Genomic DNA, 16,907 nt, shown 5'->3' with positions numbered 1-16,907 from the left:
AACTACACCACGCCGGATTTTAACGTTATTCTTTTTCATCAATGAAGTAACCGCGCCAAGGAATTCTCGTCCTGGATCAATTTGAAGAAGCTTCGGCCATGTCAGTGGAGATCGTGAATAAATTCTCTCAAATGCTTTTGCTATTTCCGTTGCTGTTTTATTTGATAATGGTTCTGCTTCTTTATACCTACTAGCAATATCAACAATAGTTAGCACGTATTTGTATGTAACTCCATCAACGGTATCGTGAGGGAGAAACATTAAATCAGCTTGATGAACTTCATTAGGAACACTGACGGAGAAACTCGCATATGGTATTTTCTTAGGTGGAGGAAGATAAATTTGCCAAGCAGCTTGTTTCGATAACCATGATGCAGCGGTGGAATGTTTTACTTTTGCCGCCTTAGCAAGTTTGGCTATTGCTGATTTTCCTCGCCAGAATCCTCGCGGAGAATAATATATTTGCTCCATTATAAATTACCAGCACCCAGAACTAATTTGCCTTTCATTGCTCCTTTTACTAACCAAGTTGCTAATTTCTCTTTGAAGTTTTTATTAGGAATTGCGTCTATTGCGTGAATTAGCTTCACATCAGCAAGATGTCTTTGTTCTAAATCTCCGCTACGATATGCAAGATCGTGATAGTAACATGCATTATCAATAGCATTTACTGGATCCTCGCCAGGGTTTGGTTGATTATTACTATTAAGTCTTATATCGAGCCTCGTACCAGGTCCGCAGTAGTTGTATCCTGGCAAATGTTTCTCTCCGGGATATTTCGCCCAGGGCAATCCTGGTAGATTTTTCATGGAGGTAGCAATGTCTCCCCCAATTCTTCTATCTTTTTTTTAACAAATCTGTACTTGATTGTTCCACAAACTGCGCATTCTCCCTTGATTGCATTCCTGTTGTTGCGCGTAACGACTTCGATTGGATTTAGCGTAGCAGTTCGAGTGCGACACTTAACACAATATGAATCCATAATATTCTAATAACATGAATGTAATTGATTTTTCAGCCACGAAGAAACGCGAGAAAATGAAACACACCGCAGCATTACCAAATTCGATAAGAATGATAATCATTGGACCGTCGGGATCTGGAAAAACGCAGTTGTTGTTGAATTTGATAATGAGATGGTTAAAATGGGATAAATTGTATTTGGTTGCGCCGTCCGTTGATGATCAGCGATGTTATCAAGTACTTAAGGAATTTAGCGATAATACTGAAGATGGCACGATAGAATTTATAACGGATATCAATGAAGCTCCATCAGTGGAAAGTTTAAATGGTGATGTTAATAATCTTGTTGTTTTTGATGATGTGATGCTGGATAAACAAACTAACCCAGCTAGGATATTCTCGCGTGGCCGACATAAGAACACCGATGTGATTTACGTGACTCAGCGATATACGCAAATTCCGAAGGTGATTAGAGATAATTGTAATATCTTATCGGTGTTCAATGGCGTTGATACTCACACGCTGAGGAATATTCATCAGACTTGGTGTAACGGCGATATGGATATAAATAAGTTTAAAAATTTCTTCAGTCACGCTCAGGCAACGCCGCATGGTTTTGTCACGATTAATCTTCATGATCCACGTAGTAGGTATCGAGTTGGTCTTGATCAGATTTACTCATAAAATTGCAGTCCAATTTTGCAATCACAAACAAATCTTTCTTACTCCCCCCCCCAAATTTTGTTGTTTTTTTTTATGCCTGAAATTGCATCCTTGGTCGAATTTTCGCTGATTAATTTACGTAGAAGGCTTTATTTCTGCTTTCTGAGGCTTCTACGGAGAAAGTTTGCGTAGAAGGCTTAAATTTATCTGAGCCACCTAGTCTGTAGAACTTCCTTTGTCGAGGATTATTTTTATGTCACGGAGGAGATGACCCCCCCCCAAAAAAAAAATTGCTGTTTTTTTTATGCCTGAAAATGCATCCTGGGGCGAAATTTTGCTGATTAATTTTCGTAGGAAGGTTTATTTTTGAAATCTGAGGCTTCTGCGGAGAAATGTTTGGTGGGAGGCTTAAATTTATCTGAGCCACCTGGTCTGTAGAACTTCCCTGCTGCTGTGAGCTAATTGCTATTTTTGGCTTGTAGCCTTGGGTAGTTTATGACAAAAACTTGAAAACACGACTAGCCTCACAGTTTTGAATGGATCATTTTGAAACTTTGTACAAACTATAGCCATCATCTAAAGAGTTTAGATCCACAAAGCACTGTTCCATGCCACGCTTCTTAGAGATGTTTATATCCACAAACCAGTTCCATGATACACTTCTTAGAGATGTTACCCTTGCAGTACAAGACCGTATCTAGTGAACTCAACTTGCCATGAAACCTTTTATAGATCAGTATTAAAGTTCGTACCTTTAATGGTCAGCACGCAAAGATGGTGACTATTTTTTGTGCTTTCATGACATTTAAAAGGCTTCTTGCCCTTTTGACTTACAGCAGGGTGCAACATATGACAGAATTGTGTGAATAATACTCTTGCAGTTTTAGGGGATTGCTGTGAAACTCAGCGCATAGTATGTTAATTTTTAGATGATATGCCTGTTCACCAGTTATTACTCTCACAATTGATTACAAGAGTTATGCCACTTTGATGCTCATAGGGATTTTTAAAAATTGATTTGCCATATAAGTGATGCGTTATACGTAACATAATACGGAGCATTCAGATACAAATCTTTTGTCTGTGCCATTATGTCTGTTTCTTTCTGATTATGGCAATATTTTCAAACTAATTTTATTTAATAATTAATTGATACACTTTCATTAACGCTTTTCGTTTCTAAAGCTCTCAGGAGCAGTCAAAGAAAACACTATATAGGGGCCTGCCCTATTCTTTTCGAGTGAGGTCCCAACGTTGTCAACCGGACGAAAACTTCCCCATGAGATCTTTTAGGATAAACAGTTTTGAATACTAGTTTTATATTTTGGACGTTATCACTGCAAAACTAATGGTCCTAACATGCTAGAAAATTAACAGATTAAAAGAACAAAGGTAAAAGATTGAACAAATTGTTCTTTTTTCACCCAATTTAGCTGCCTCAATCCCATATGTAAAATGTTCAAGCAGTTTAGGTGCTACCCTGGCTTCATCTGCACCAGCAACCGCGGTGCTACTAACACGTTTTGGCATATTTCGTTGCGTATAATTTACTCGTTTAGAAGCAATAGGTACATATAAATTCGTTGCAAATCTCTGGTTTGCACTGAACTTGTGGCACGCTGTTCTATTGAATGAGTAGTATGTAATGCCTATTTGTCGTGTACGCATCACGCATCTTTAGAAAATATAATTAAAACAAGCAAAAGTTCAAATATATTATGTGCATACGATTGAACCAGCTAACCGCTACATAGCTGAAAGCATTACATTGAACCTATTTGTTGCAGTCCATGATCCTTATTTACAAATAAATATGTTCAAAACCTTGGCCAGAATTAGATGCTTGCAATCGCATCTGTTACCAGCTACAACATGGATCGCAAAGCATGTTAAAGAGTTTTTTTGTTGTTGTTGAGTGAATTGTAGAACCTAGAATATAATATGTTCACATATGTTCAAGCAAACAAGGTATTTGTGACAGTTCAAACCACCCGCTAATACACTAAATGAGTAACGTATTTTACAAAACTTCATCGGAACTGAGAAAGACATCTGATTCGTAGTCCGTGCCGTCTTGCAAATAGCTACCGTATGTATCCACTGTTTCTTTTGCGGCCACTGCTTTCTGCACCTACAGCGATATGAAACGTTTTACTTTTACTTGACTTATCTCTACGCTTTACCCATCAATTCATGATTATCCTTTCTGTGTGTCCGTATGTATGTATGCATATATATATATATATATATATATATATATATATATATATATATATATATATATATATATATATATATATATGATTAAATGCACTGATGAATGAATGAAAGACAAAAGAAAGGTAAGCAAGATAGTTATTCATTTTATAAAAAATAATAGGCAGTAATTAAATCGACCAGTAACAATATACATGATCCACATCTTCGGTTGCAATATCTCAATGAATTCAAGTTTGATTTTAATCTTCTTTTGTGTATTTAGACATTTTTCATATAAAAAGTGAATGCATTGTTTCAAAGCAGAATATATAAACAAACCCTCGCAAAAAATATATTTAAGCAAATGTGTGAAGCCGAAAAGAAAAAGAAAATGTATATACCCAGTCACAGAATGTCCCGGCGCCATGGCGAATCATTCGAGCATTCTCTGCCGTGTGATTTTTTGTCAGGACCGAAGCAGCCTTGCAGATATTTCTTCTCAGCGTCTTGATTGTGAAGCTTGAAATGCGACTTTTTACAGATTCTTTCCCAGACTTCTCAAGTAGCTTTCTGACATAGTCCCAATCCTTTAAAAAATAATATGCAAACAATGGTGATAAAAACAATTTCCATAGTTCAATTTATAATCAAGAAGCTGTCACGAGCGTGGACAAGGTTACAGGCCTGCTTGTATTTGTGTGGAAGTGAACTGGGAGTTAGTTTTTCCTTAGTACAGGTGAAATGGATTTTTTTATTTATTGTTTGGGTGGTGTTTAGTGTTTGTTTTGGGGGAGATTTTTTTTTTTTTTTTTTTTTTTTGTTTTTTGTTTTTGATTGTTGGGGTATTTTTGTATCAATGCATTTTTTTCGTTATATATGCCATTCGTTGCTAGTAAATTTCCATTTGTCATTGGAATTTTTATTTTGTCACTGTTAACTTTACTTTTGAAGCTGTTAACTTTCACAAGTCTGGTCTTATAATGGGTTTAACTTATTCCTTTACGAGTAACTATTTATTCGATGATAGTATAATTCGCAGTTGATAACTGTTTGATTCCAGGTGCTACTCTTCATTTATAGCTTGCAACCACTTTCATTTGTGGCCTGTGTTATTTTATCCATCAATGATGGTATTAACTCTGTGACTGTAATTTTTAAGTTCGTTGAAGATTATCTTACGTTTCAACTCTAGAAATATTTACGTGCAGTCATCTTCACTTCGTTTAATAGTGGCATATATATATATATATATATATATATATATATATATATATATATATATATATATATATATATATATATATATATATATATATATATGTTTCATTTTAATTTTTTGATATTCTTACTTAACTTCACAGTTAACAACTTTTCGTTCATCATTTTTAAATAGTTTGGAATAGAGCAGCTTCCTATCGTTTCAACGTCTTAATTATTATTATTATAATAAAAGTTATTATTATTATCATTTTTATTATTATTATTATTATTATTATTATTATTATTATTCATCCATGGAACGTATGTTTCCTCTTTTTTATTTCTAGCTGTCATTAAGCAGATTTGGCAAAGCTCTGAAATGTATCTCGTATTTAATCAATTAACCTATGGGATCAAATATTCACATAAAGTTAGCAACTATTGTCCGTTTTTAATAGTTTGATAACTTTCCTTCGCTCAAATGTAAATAATATTGACAAAATATCTACGTATGAATGAAAACAGAAAATCTCATAATCTATACCTACCATGCCTTGAGTATTATATGATTATTGCCCCTAGTATGTATACCTAAGTATATCCGCTAAGGAAGGGAGCTGTGTGGATTGAAAGAAGCCTGGACGAACTGATGCATTGCTGAATAATTATAACATCCAAATATAAATCATTACTTTATCTTACTGTTTCATTATATTTATTTAAATCAGTATTTTATCTCATTGTTTTATTATATTCATTTAAGTCAGTACTTTATCTTACTGTTTCATTATATTTATTTAAATCAGTACTTTATCTTACTCTTTCATTATATTTATTTAAATCAGTACTTTATCTTACTGATTTATTATATTTATTTAAATCAGTACTTTATCCTACTGTTTCATTATATTTATTTAAATTAGTACTGTATCTTACTGTTTCATTATATTTTAGGTGACCGATGATCTCAATATTTTCTTCAATGCTGACCTTTACTCTCGCTTCCCATTCTCCAAGAAGCAGGAAAGTGGCCATCATGACATCGCTTAGTACATTCTCTGGGTTCCGTACGCTTCTAATCTGAATTATTTGTATCTGCTCCATCCGCAATACTTCCTGAGTCGAAGTCTTCAAGGCGCTTATGTATTTCTTTACTTCCTGTTCATAAACCATAAATCGAAATTATAGACAAAAAAAGACTTTAAAATATTGAGCTCCTTTTTCAGTGTATTTTACCCTATATAGATCCGCATAATATTTAAAATTGTTATAAAGTTCCTAAGCGTATTGTTTATCTATCTATTTATCATTTTTATCTATCTGTCTCTCTACATATTTGCATGTCTTGTCGAAGTCTTCAAGACGTTTATGTGTTTCTGTACTTGCTGTTAGTAAAACGCAAATCGAAATTATAGACAGAGGAGTCTTAAGAATAATATAATGTACTTTCATGAACTCCTATTGCAGCATATTTCTCCTGTATAGATCCCCAAATATGTGTAATTATTCTAAATTCCTTAAATGTACTTACTATCTATCTATCTATCTATCTATCTATCTATCTATCTGTCTGTCTGTCTGTCTGTCTCTCTGTCTGTCTGTCCACCCGCCCACCCACCCAGCCATATATCCATCCATCCATAGATCTATCTATCCTCATGTCTTGTCGATCGTCTATCTTACTGTCTGTCTACATCTCTATCTCTGGAGAATCAAAAGTATATTGACTTAATCCTTGCTAGACTGACTCATGGACATCCTGTAATAAGGATTCAGTTTATGACCTATTCTTTTTCGATACCTTAATTAAGACCTTTTTATGTTCAGAGTATATAAGCTTGACTTTAGTAACTATTTTAGAAACATTACTTCTTATTTTAATAAATATCAATGAAACGTCATTATTTGAGGATTGATACGGAAAAATCTTATAAAAGAAAGAAACTCATTTACATTATTATTTCGCTGTATATCCCAATATTGCTACCTCACGCACGACTCTTTTTGTCTTCTACAAACATACTTTTCACTGTCCGTTAGATCTTATTATCAAGGAAGTGCACGAGAAAGCATGTTCTGTGCAACAGTCGATCTTGAGTGAAAATATGAATTAAAATATCACGTGGTACCTTCACTGCATTTTCTTCCTTGTCGTTCGACAAAAGATAGTTACAGGCGTTTTCAAAGTCATCAGAGGCGAGCTCATCTTCGTCATCTTTTGCATTAATCTGCAATGCGTATTCGCCACCTTTTGGCACTGATACCTTAAAGTTAACCCCGTTCTTACATATTTCCTGGTCAATATATGTTTGAAGTTCGGCGCAGGAGTATTGTACGTGGTGAAGTCTTGCTTCAACCGTCACCTGTCTGAGGAAGTGGAAGGAAACGACGGTCTCTTTTTGACGTCTAACATCCACTTTTGCACGGATGTGAGATTTTGCCTTCAATCCAGCTCTTTCTGTATCAATGCATGGCCCAAAACCTATAGCTGGATTAAGTGGCACAGGCCTACAGTTTTCTTTGATCTCCGTGCATGTCAGTTTGAAATCACAAAGTGATTGATGTGTCTTTTCTTTTTCGCCTCCGAGTATCTCAAGTTTGTATATTCCGGTCTCCGTGAATCGGATTTGAAAATGCCAACAGTCGGATTCTCTCATTACCACGACATATCGCGTTAGCTGTAAATCTTCGGATATTTTCTTTCCAGATTCTTTGTGGTTGAAATAAAGCTTGTAAGTAAAATATGTGTCTTTCTTTCCTTGAACTATGACATCACACTCTCCGCCACTACTTGTCAAACTTCCGCAAAAACCACTCTTAATATTGATTTCTTGTCTGTGGTATTCTTGGTCGCAAAAAGGTATCTCGGCAAATTTTTCAAATGTCCAGGGTTGTGAAATAAGTTGCCACTTCTCGTCGTCAGGATAAGCAATATGGACGAATTCAACTGGATTTGTCAAAAAATAATATTCATTCAGCTGAGTAATCTGATATCCCCCAGACGCGACGTCTTCTTTACGAACGGCCTTTCCTATAATACACAAGCAAAAAATAACTAACTCAATTTTACATCCGGATAGAATTATGAAAATTTTGTTGAATTACTCATTTAGCTCGGTATGTAATTCGATAGAATGAGATCAATTTATCAAAAAACACCATTTGAAAATAAATCTTAGAAAATATCTCGTTTCCGCATGTGTTGGCAGGACAGGCAAATCAGGGAGTATGATTTGCAATAGGGATTTAGCAAGACGTTTCGAGTAAGATTTCCCTATTCCCCATACACATATTGGGATGCTTCTATTATCTTAACTAATGGCCCAGAATTCATTGGCAGAAACGAGACATACCCATTATATCAATTTTAACTCGGAAGGGTCATGTCTTATTGAAGACATTGATATCTGGGTGGCTACTATAGTAAGTAATGTCCATTTAGAGACGGTGCTTACTCATAATTAACATTGTATCTAAAATAAAACAACTTGTGGGATTTGGATCCTTTGAGGACCATAATATGCATCATAAGGAATTCTATCAACGAATACATACAGCGAGGAAGTATGGGTGCCTTCGGTGTAGTTTCCACGCATGCGTAATCAGAGAAAATTGGGCGTATGCAATCACATCGTTCAACCAAATCAAAAATTGAATCTCTCGAAGGTAAATATAATTTTCAAGGGGTGACAATTTCAGCGTATTTGTCTGTTTCGGTGAAAATAACCTAATTAATAACAGATGGATTGGTTTGATGCGCGAAAGTGTTTTTGTCTGTGGTTTTTTTTACGGAGATGTTTCGAAGAAAAGTTTAATTTATGTATGACTGAAATAATATGCAAATTCGGCGTGTTCCCGAAATAACTTTCTTCATCATAGTTCACAAATAGGTAATTTTCTAAATGAGATGCATATTCATTGGAAGAAAAAGATGTTGAGACATTGTTTAAAAATATATAAAAGAGCTGTATTAAAAGATTGTTTTATTATTTTACTGTCACAATCGCGAGAGTTGTTTCAATATCATCATGGAAAACGGTACTCCCCGCATTTGTTCCTCAGCCATCCAAGCGGTTAATGTAATAGGTGAGGTAAACATGAGCCTAAAATTGGAAATACGAGAAAAGTCGGAAAACAAAAATAATTAATTCCAAATAAACAATTAAATATTTTTTATGTATTAAGGTGTTTCCATATTTTCTAAATTAACATCAAAATGAACCCACAAGGCTACTGATCTCATTGTCATGCTGTAAAAGAAGGTAAATGAAACATTACAATTGAATTAAGCCTTCATTCTTAAATATTTTCTATTTTTTCTATCGCCGAAATTTGACAAGTAAACCTTGCACAATCAAGAAGCTATTTCACCTCATAAACTGTAATTTTGATACAAATCATCAAAGTCTATGACCAAAACCAATAAACTTCGTAGACATAATGGTTATGACCAGTTACATTGTATGTCGATGTCTATTCCTTTATATATTATTTATTTCCCTTCATACATGTATTTACTTTTATTGAAGATGATAAATATTTTAATAGGGACACACATTCTTCCAATTCTGGATTTACACGAAATTTTTGGCACAAAACATATTCCTTAGAGACAATAAAATCAAATATCTTTGGGTTTCCACACATGCTTTTATAAAGACATTTTGAAGACAAAAATAATATAAAAAATGATTTTCATCCACAAAACACCCATTAAAATACTATTCGTAAAAATATTTTAACATTTAAAAGGTCTTGAAAGCTTTATTTTTTTCTGCTTATTAACATTTGCCAAATTTTACGACTCTCACTATAATCCCCTTGCGATATGTGCAACAGAGTTGATCTGATATAGGATGATTTGGTCTCTTGAAGTATTTCCAACAGCATGTTATACGTATTTTCAAAATATTTGCTGATATACATTTTTCTTTTTTCAGTAGTCATGCATCTCCCTATTATAGTATACCTTTAATTAGGAACGTATCAATCTTTCTATATTTTTCGACATATACTGGCAGGTCGAATTGCCAAATAGGGGAGTCTTCGTCACTGAAAACTATCAAATTTATAATGCTAAGTAATAAGTGAGGTCAAGAGTTACATCTTTGACAATGACAAAATAATATGATGGAAACATGAGAACAGAAATGAGTCCAGTTTACGCTGTTCCTACTGAGTTATAACAGGCCTTTTACGACTGTTGCTACAAACCATCCTATATAATTTCCGTAATTTCCCAAAATTTGAAATATACCAAATGGTCACATGGTCATGCACGACAGTGGAACAAAGTGCAATTATTGAGAATATATATATATATATATATATATATATATATATATATATATATATATATATATATATATATATATATATATATATATATATATATATATATATATTTGCATGTATATAAATATGATTTGACGCCCGTTGCCATGAGTTCCCTACATTATCATCTATAAAAGTTAAGGCAACAAACCTGCATCCTCCACAAGGATTAAATTTCCTTTACAAGCTCCTGTCACTGCGGAGAATGACCAGAATGGAAAGACAAGCCGCCATCCACCAGCTACATACACAGAGTTCCAGCTGTTCCTCAACGCTTTTAACTGTGTTTTCTCCATCCCTACCTCGTACCTAATGCTCTTGGCGACGCCTGTAACTATCTCACATGGTATTCTTGCTTCCCTATGACCGACACAGATATAGAAAAGAATGCTATTTATATTTTATATGCCTTTTATGAAATACCACTGCATGTATGTATGTATGTATGTATGTATGTATGTATGTATGTTTGCATGTAAAGTTATGTACATTGAATTTAATTGTTAGTTTTATTTATTTCATTAAATGTTATTGCAATGTAACACTGTATTCTGGACTTGACCTTGTCAAAAACTAAGTTCATTTCTGCTTGACCTGATTGATCTTTTTATATTTAATTTTGTGCAAACAACTAATACATAGCTAAATTATTCTCTCTGTCTATGTACCTAATATCAAGATCATTATTAATAGAAGAAATAAATATGTTTATTGGGTCAAAGTTTTGGAGTTTCCTAAGGGAATTTTAGATTAAAAGAATTAGATCTGGGAAGTGAATAGTACATCCCCACTTTACATACAAATTCAAGCTTTGATGTTACTAAGAATATTAACTTTGTCATATAAATATGTTGACAGAGATAGCCAGGTTAATCATTATTTCATTTAGTTGTACCTGTCCCACTCAGTGAGGATTTAAGCACGGTATGAAATTGGGCTCTATTGATTTTGGAGTAACAAATCTTCGGAATTCAGAAATTATGAATAATCAGGACCAAAAACTTTCACATTTGCAGCAACAAGAAAAGATTGAACCAAAACAGTTATTAGCTGGATATGAGCACTTATTTCCAGATGTTCCTTTAAGACCAAATAAAATCTACCATGACGTTGAAATTGTAAATTACACACCCGTGAAATAACACCCGTACAGTATGAACCCTCTCAAACAGGAATGTTTGAAAAACAAAATTCATTATTTGCTGGAGAAAGATTTCATAGAACCGAGTAAAAGTGACTGGAGTTCACCATGTATACTTGTTCTGAAATCAGATAATACTTTCCACATGTATAGTTGTCTTATAGTAAATATAAAGCTTTATTGCGGAAATCTTTCGTTTCTTTCGTTTCTTTATGAGGGGAAGTGTTATGTATATTGAATTTAATTGTTAGTTTGTTTATTTCATTAAATGCTATTGTAATGTAACATTGTATGCTGGACTTGACCTTGTCCAAAACTGAGTTCATTTCTGCTTGACCTGATTTACGTTTATTTTATTTTATTTTGTGTAAACAACTAATACATATCTAAATTATTATCTCTGTCTATGGGCTTAATATTAGGATTATTATTAATATAAGAGGTCAGTATGTTTATTCGAGTCAAAGCTTTGGAGTTTCCTAAGTGAATATTACAAGATCTGGTTTATTGTGTTGTAAACATTATTCTTTTTTCGAAAATGCTAATGGTGACATGAGGTCAAGTAGAGAACTATATAATCTTGTGATTGTGGTAATTCAACTTTGCAAAACATTAATCGATGCTGATCAGGACTCGACTTATGACCCTAAATGAATTAGCGTTCAACAGTTTGATATAGCAGCATGCCTATAATTCTCAGATAAATGCTATTTACAAACACACAGCGGCGAAAGTTTCTTTTTTGTGAGAATTTTATAATAAACAATAACAGCGAGTAATGTATAATGTCGAGGGTAATTTTGATTGACAAGTATAGTATCTTAAAAGAGTTAATGAACGTAGCTAATATGGGAATTAAATTTCCCGACCTGTACCGTGTTTGTATTGCCACAGAAAAGATCAAATAGCTATTCAGCCTCAATACTTGATACCGATTCGACAACGGGACCCAAACATTGCTTTGCATGTTAGAAACAGTATTAAATTAACCGAGTAAGGAATCGCGTTGGAGCTAGTCGGAATGGGACTCTGCAAAGAATACAAGAAAACTCCAGAGAAGTTATTGTGTGATGTCGTGCAGGAAAAGTACAAGTCGCTGATGGTAACTTAGTCGCCGGTGGATAAAGACGGTGACACATCATTTGAACTCAATTCGGCCATGACCAATTTGAGTGAAATTCTATAAGGCTTCCTAGCGAAGTTTAGAATGTTTCTGGAAAGATCAACCCTGTTTATTTGCAAAATTCGGATATACAAATTCAAACTATATAACACAAAATTTATGTACGTAGCTTGTTTTACTCCGTAAAATTGCAACTTATCATCAAGTATTGTATCAGGACACTGAAGTGCTGCCGTTTTGCGCGTGTACAAGCTCGACCAAGCGCATCAATTCTCGTCATCGGGAATGACTTTGGATGTGCTTCTGTGTTGAGTTAGAACTTGTAAGGGACATCGATCAAATTTGTTTGTCGAACGAGGTATCCTTGGCAATATATCCAAGGTGATTGGCCGCTACTCTTGTGCCAACGGACCGCGCGTTTCAAAACAGTTGCATCATCTCTATATCAGCAACCTGTGTGGTTGGGATATGCTTCAACCTATGCCCGTTGCTGTGTTTCATTTCATCGATCTCGTGTACGTACACGTTTGCAAACACATCCGAGAGTACGAAAACAACTGTGCCGTCGGTTACTTCTTCGATATTGACTTTAAATACCCGAATGAGCTTCACCTCTCGCAAAACTACTACCCGCTGACCCGGAAGCCACGTCAGTGCCCAACAAATGGTTGTTCCCGTACCTGCGTACTCGTGGGCGATTTAGGTGGCAATTTTGATGCTGAGTGCACCAAAGTGGTTTTAAATTTCTGCAGATAACTCATCTTGGTTGCCCATGTACATTATCTTTATTTGTGTCTGCAGTCGGGAATGTGTGTGTTGCCAGTCCATCGGGTTCTGAGAGTTCACCAGTGTCAGAGGATGGTCCCTTATATTCAGAGGAATACGGATCTGCAAACGACCAGCACATGCCAGCTTTAAACGGACTTTTTCAAGCTGATGAACAGTGCGGTGTTCAGAAGAAAAAAAAACATGAAAAATGTACGGAAACGAATTCGTTTAGGCATTACTCCGGGTCAAAAATCTACAAAAACTTCCTAGATTTATTGCAGAACTGGCGTTCGAGTCCCTTAAGCTTTTCGATGGTGGACTCTTTGCCGTACAGAGCAATAGGTCAAAGCTAAAGTTAACAAAGCTCATTTACGATGGCGTGTCTTTGTTGAGTCTGTCAAAGCTGCTTATGTACCAGTTCTATCATAAGAATAAACTACGGTAAGGCCAAAAGATCAAGATAGTGTACATGGACATAGACTCGTTGATGATGAAAATTATCACCGATTATGTCTACGCTGACATAGTTGTATTTGCGTGGGAATTCTAAACCATCGGGTATCCAAAAGGACCATCCACCGTTTAGCAACGTCAACAAGAATGTTTTGGATAAATTCAAAGAATAGGCTGTAAACAATCCCATCGCCAGACTGAGACAAAAACTTCACTCGATTGCAATTGCCCCAAGTGAAGCTGAAAAAGTATAAAGAATATTCTGAAAGCCAATAAAATCCCATGCGTGGATGCACCAAATGATTTCAAGCACAACTTGTACGTTGAATATCTATGTTAGCGGCGTGAATTTATGTACACTGCAAATCTGATCTCGAAAACATCGCACATATGTGTACAGTTGCACCAGGGAAAGTTTGTCTCAGCCGAACATCAAACGATGGAACTTCAAAGACGGAATCACCATTTACACGTTCGGGCACAACGCCATCGCGTCCTGCGGATTTTTGTGAGCGGTAATTGTGTTTTCGTGAAAATGACTTTCAATTCTTTCTGCGTGAATGCTCTATACGGTGGATTTCGTCCATTTCTTGAGAGCGTCATATAGTAGGATGTTGGCTTCCCCGAAATATCAATTCGGTCGCGATCGTACATGCATCGACGGCCCATTCAGAGTCAATAGCACGACCTTGACTGCTCTTCAATTTCCATAGGGAATACACATATCGTGCCAGATTGTCTAGTTTCAAGTCCACGTCTGTTAAATCGAGGCTTTGGTTCCAATGAAGCCTGGGGTGGTTGGTTAAGCTTTGATGAAGGTGCGAAATTCTATCAAGAATTTATTTTTCAAAAATGAAGACAAGGATAGAAAACACATAAACGAAAGAGCTATGTGACTTTTCCACCTGAACCGGAACTTGAGTAGCCTAGTTAATATATGCCGAAAACAAAACCTAGTGAAATTACCAGGCGGCTACCACTGCTTGATACATATGAAGCCGCAGGCAAAAATGCATAATATCATGGCATCATGCACTTAGTAAACGCGTGCGGCATAAACATGAACCCGAACCTGAACGTCTGCCTGAACCCCGAATCTCGATGCACATTTCCACCCTATGATAAAAGCAGCAAAATTCAGCGACAGGTAAATGAAATTGTCGATAAACTGGAAACGCTTGTCGAAATGGTCAGAAGTCTTCAACGAGGTCTGGTCGATCTGTCAGCAGTTGCACACCGATCGCATCATGTAAGCGGCAAAGTTTAGCACGTACTGCTCGAACGCATTGACGACATCAATTACGTATTCAACCCAGATCATGAGATCTGAAGCGCTTTAAATTCTTCGTGAGATTAATACCATGATTCAGCGTGCTGTTGGACGACTTGCATCCACATGTGTCGCCCAATTGGTCACGATCTTGTCAACGAAACCAGAATTCTACGTGGGTTTTCAAGCGCTGATTACCGAGGAAAAATTCCACACACTCAAGATCACACTATCGTCGTTACACGTTCATAGCAGATGGCCTAGTATTCGATCGCGGTCATTCGGTGGCTTTGGCTTGAAGAACTAGTTCGTGTTTTCATTAAACGATAGCAGCACCTGGAATGCTATCAAACATCACTCGGTCACGTACGACATTGAATCAATAAATGAATATCCGACGAAGGATCTCGCTAGATTGTTAAAATCATCACATGTTGTTGTCAGAGTCAACACAAGCCAATAGCAAATCGATGCTTGCAAATCTGTCAGTATGAAATCAGATTACGGTTGTGGACCTGTCTGTCTGTATGTCTGTTTCTTTCTCTCTTACTGTCTCAGCTGCATTCTCCAGCCCTGCACATGATTCCCGTGAATAAAACCACAAAGCAAAACATATCACATTTTGTAGTGGATTTTCGTAACCATGATAAAATGTGGATGGAGAAGAAACACACATGTAGAATAACAACTTGAACGGAGGAGGAGGGGTTATCACTCCCACCAAGAGATCTGGTTGTTAGCGTAACCACAACACCCACCAGCCCTCCGTCTCAAGCTAGACATGTTTCCACCTCCTGCCTTAACCCAAGAGACGGAACTAATGAAAACATAAGACGGGAATCTAAAGAAGTACGTCTACATTAAAGATGGATGAATCCAAATCTAAAAGAACATAAACAACGTTTCTCTCAAAATTATTTTTGATTTTATAAATAAAACACTCGCAAGGAAAGATTGGGGAGGGGGAAACATATACATATGAACTTCTTTTACCAGTCTCGGGCAAATGGGGATCACCTCAAAAACCTACTGGCCCAGTGGTGTATAGAAAATAAGGAGGGAAACCAGTCGCGAGAAAAGTTTACTCTAACAATCAAGGTATGAGAAACTGGAGTGTCGGTTACAATTATCAAAGACTACATCGATCTTGCCAATAGTGAGATGAAACAAAATGTGGATATAAAAACCGCCCACGTGCTATCGGCCCAACCCTCCTTAATACACTTGGTATCATTATGGACCAAAGTTAAAGGAATACTAACCAGCGAAGAGGCGAAAACACTGATGGTGTAGAAAAAAAGGTAGACTTATTGTCATTGCTGACACTCATAGGTTCAATAGACCTCAACCTTACTTCATAAAGATGCCAGAATCTAGATCATATTTATTCATCTTAACTGGAACTAAACACGGGTTGGGTACAACGAGAAAGCTGATAAATCCAAACCAAGATAATGGTTATCCAATACAAATATAGCATGTCTTCGCCTACAATGTTTTATAAACTTTCACATATGCGGTATCATGGCTGTTGGTCGCCACGGACGAAATTCAGTTCGAAGGCTCAAATTTTATCCAGAAGGGTACTTAACCGTCTTTGGCATTGGTGTTGAAGACTTATCACTAGGTTAACGTGATGGATTCTGAACAGCCGCGCGATGATTTTGTTAAATTTACCAATGATGTGTTGGATTAGCTAAAAGAGGATGCCAACATCGATAGTGCTTTTTTTGCCGCTTGTCGGCAATTATGTGTCTAAAAACGAAGTTAACACGCTAGCATATAGGATCAAA

At 35.9% G+C, this 16,907-nt stretch overlaps 1 protein-coding gene across 1 annotated transcript in view; it reads right to left on the bottom strand.

The window, feature by feature from the left end:
* Window positions 1-2,084: 2,084 nt before the first annotated feature.
* The window catches only part of LOC149801983 (hillarin-like), a 77,005-nt gene continuing 62,182 nt past the window's right edge, over window positions 2,085-16,907 (bottom strand). The window contains exons 5-9 of the mRNA XM_089954372.1: window positions 10,511-10,719; window positions 7,155-8,056; window positions 6,016-6,183; window positions 4,227-4,412; window positions 2,085-3,757 (exon numbers count right to left, since the gene is read on the bottom strand). Of these exons, the coding sequence (XP_089810498.1) occupies window positions 3,647-3,757; window positions 4,227-4,412; window positions 6,016-6,183; window positions 7,155-8,056; window positions 10,511-10,719 (1,576 nt within the window). The 3' untranslated portion in view covers window positions 2,085-3,646. The remainder of the gene's footprint in view (window positions 3,758-4,226; window positions 4,413-6,015; window positions 6,184-7,154; window positions 8,057-10,510; window positions 10,720-16,907) is intronic.

The sequence above is a fragment of the Sinohyriopsis cumingii genome, chromosome 4 (assembly GCF_028554795.1).
Source record: "Sinohyriopsis cumingii isolate HCF-2022 chromosome 4, ASM2855479v2, whole genome shotgun sequence".
NCBI classification, from domain to species: domain Eukaryota; kingdom Metazoa; phylum Mollusca; class Bivalvia; order Unionida; family Unionidae; genus Sinohyriopsis; species Sinohyriopsis cumingii.
The sequence above is the reverse complement of the archived record's forward strand: the minus strand, read 5'-3'. Positions and strand labels throughout refer to the sequence as shown.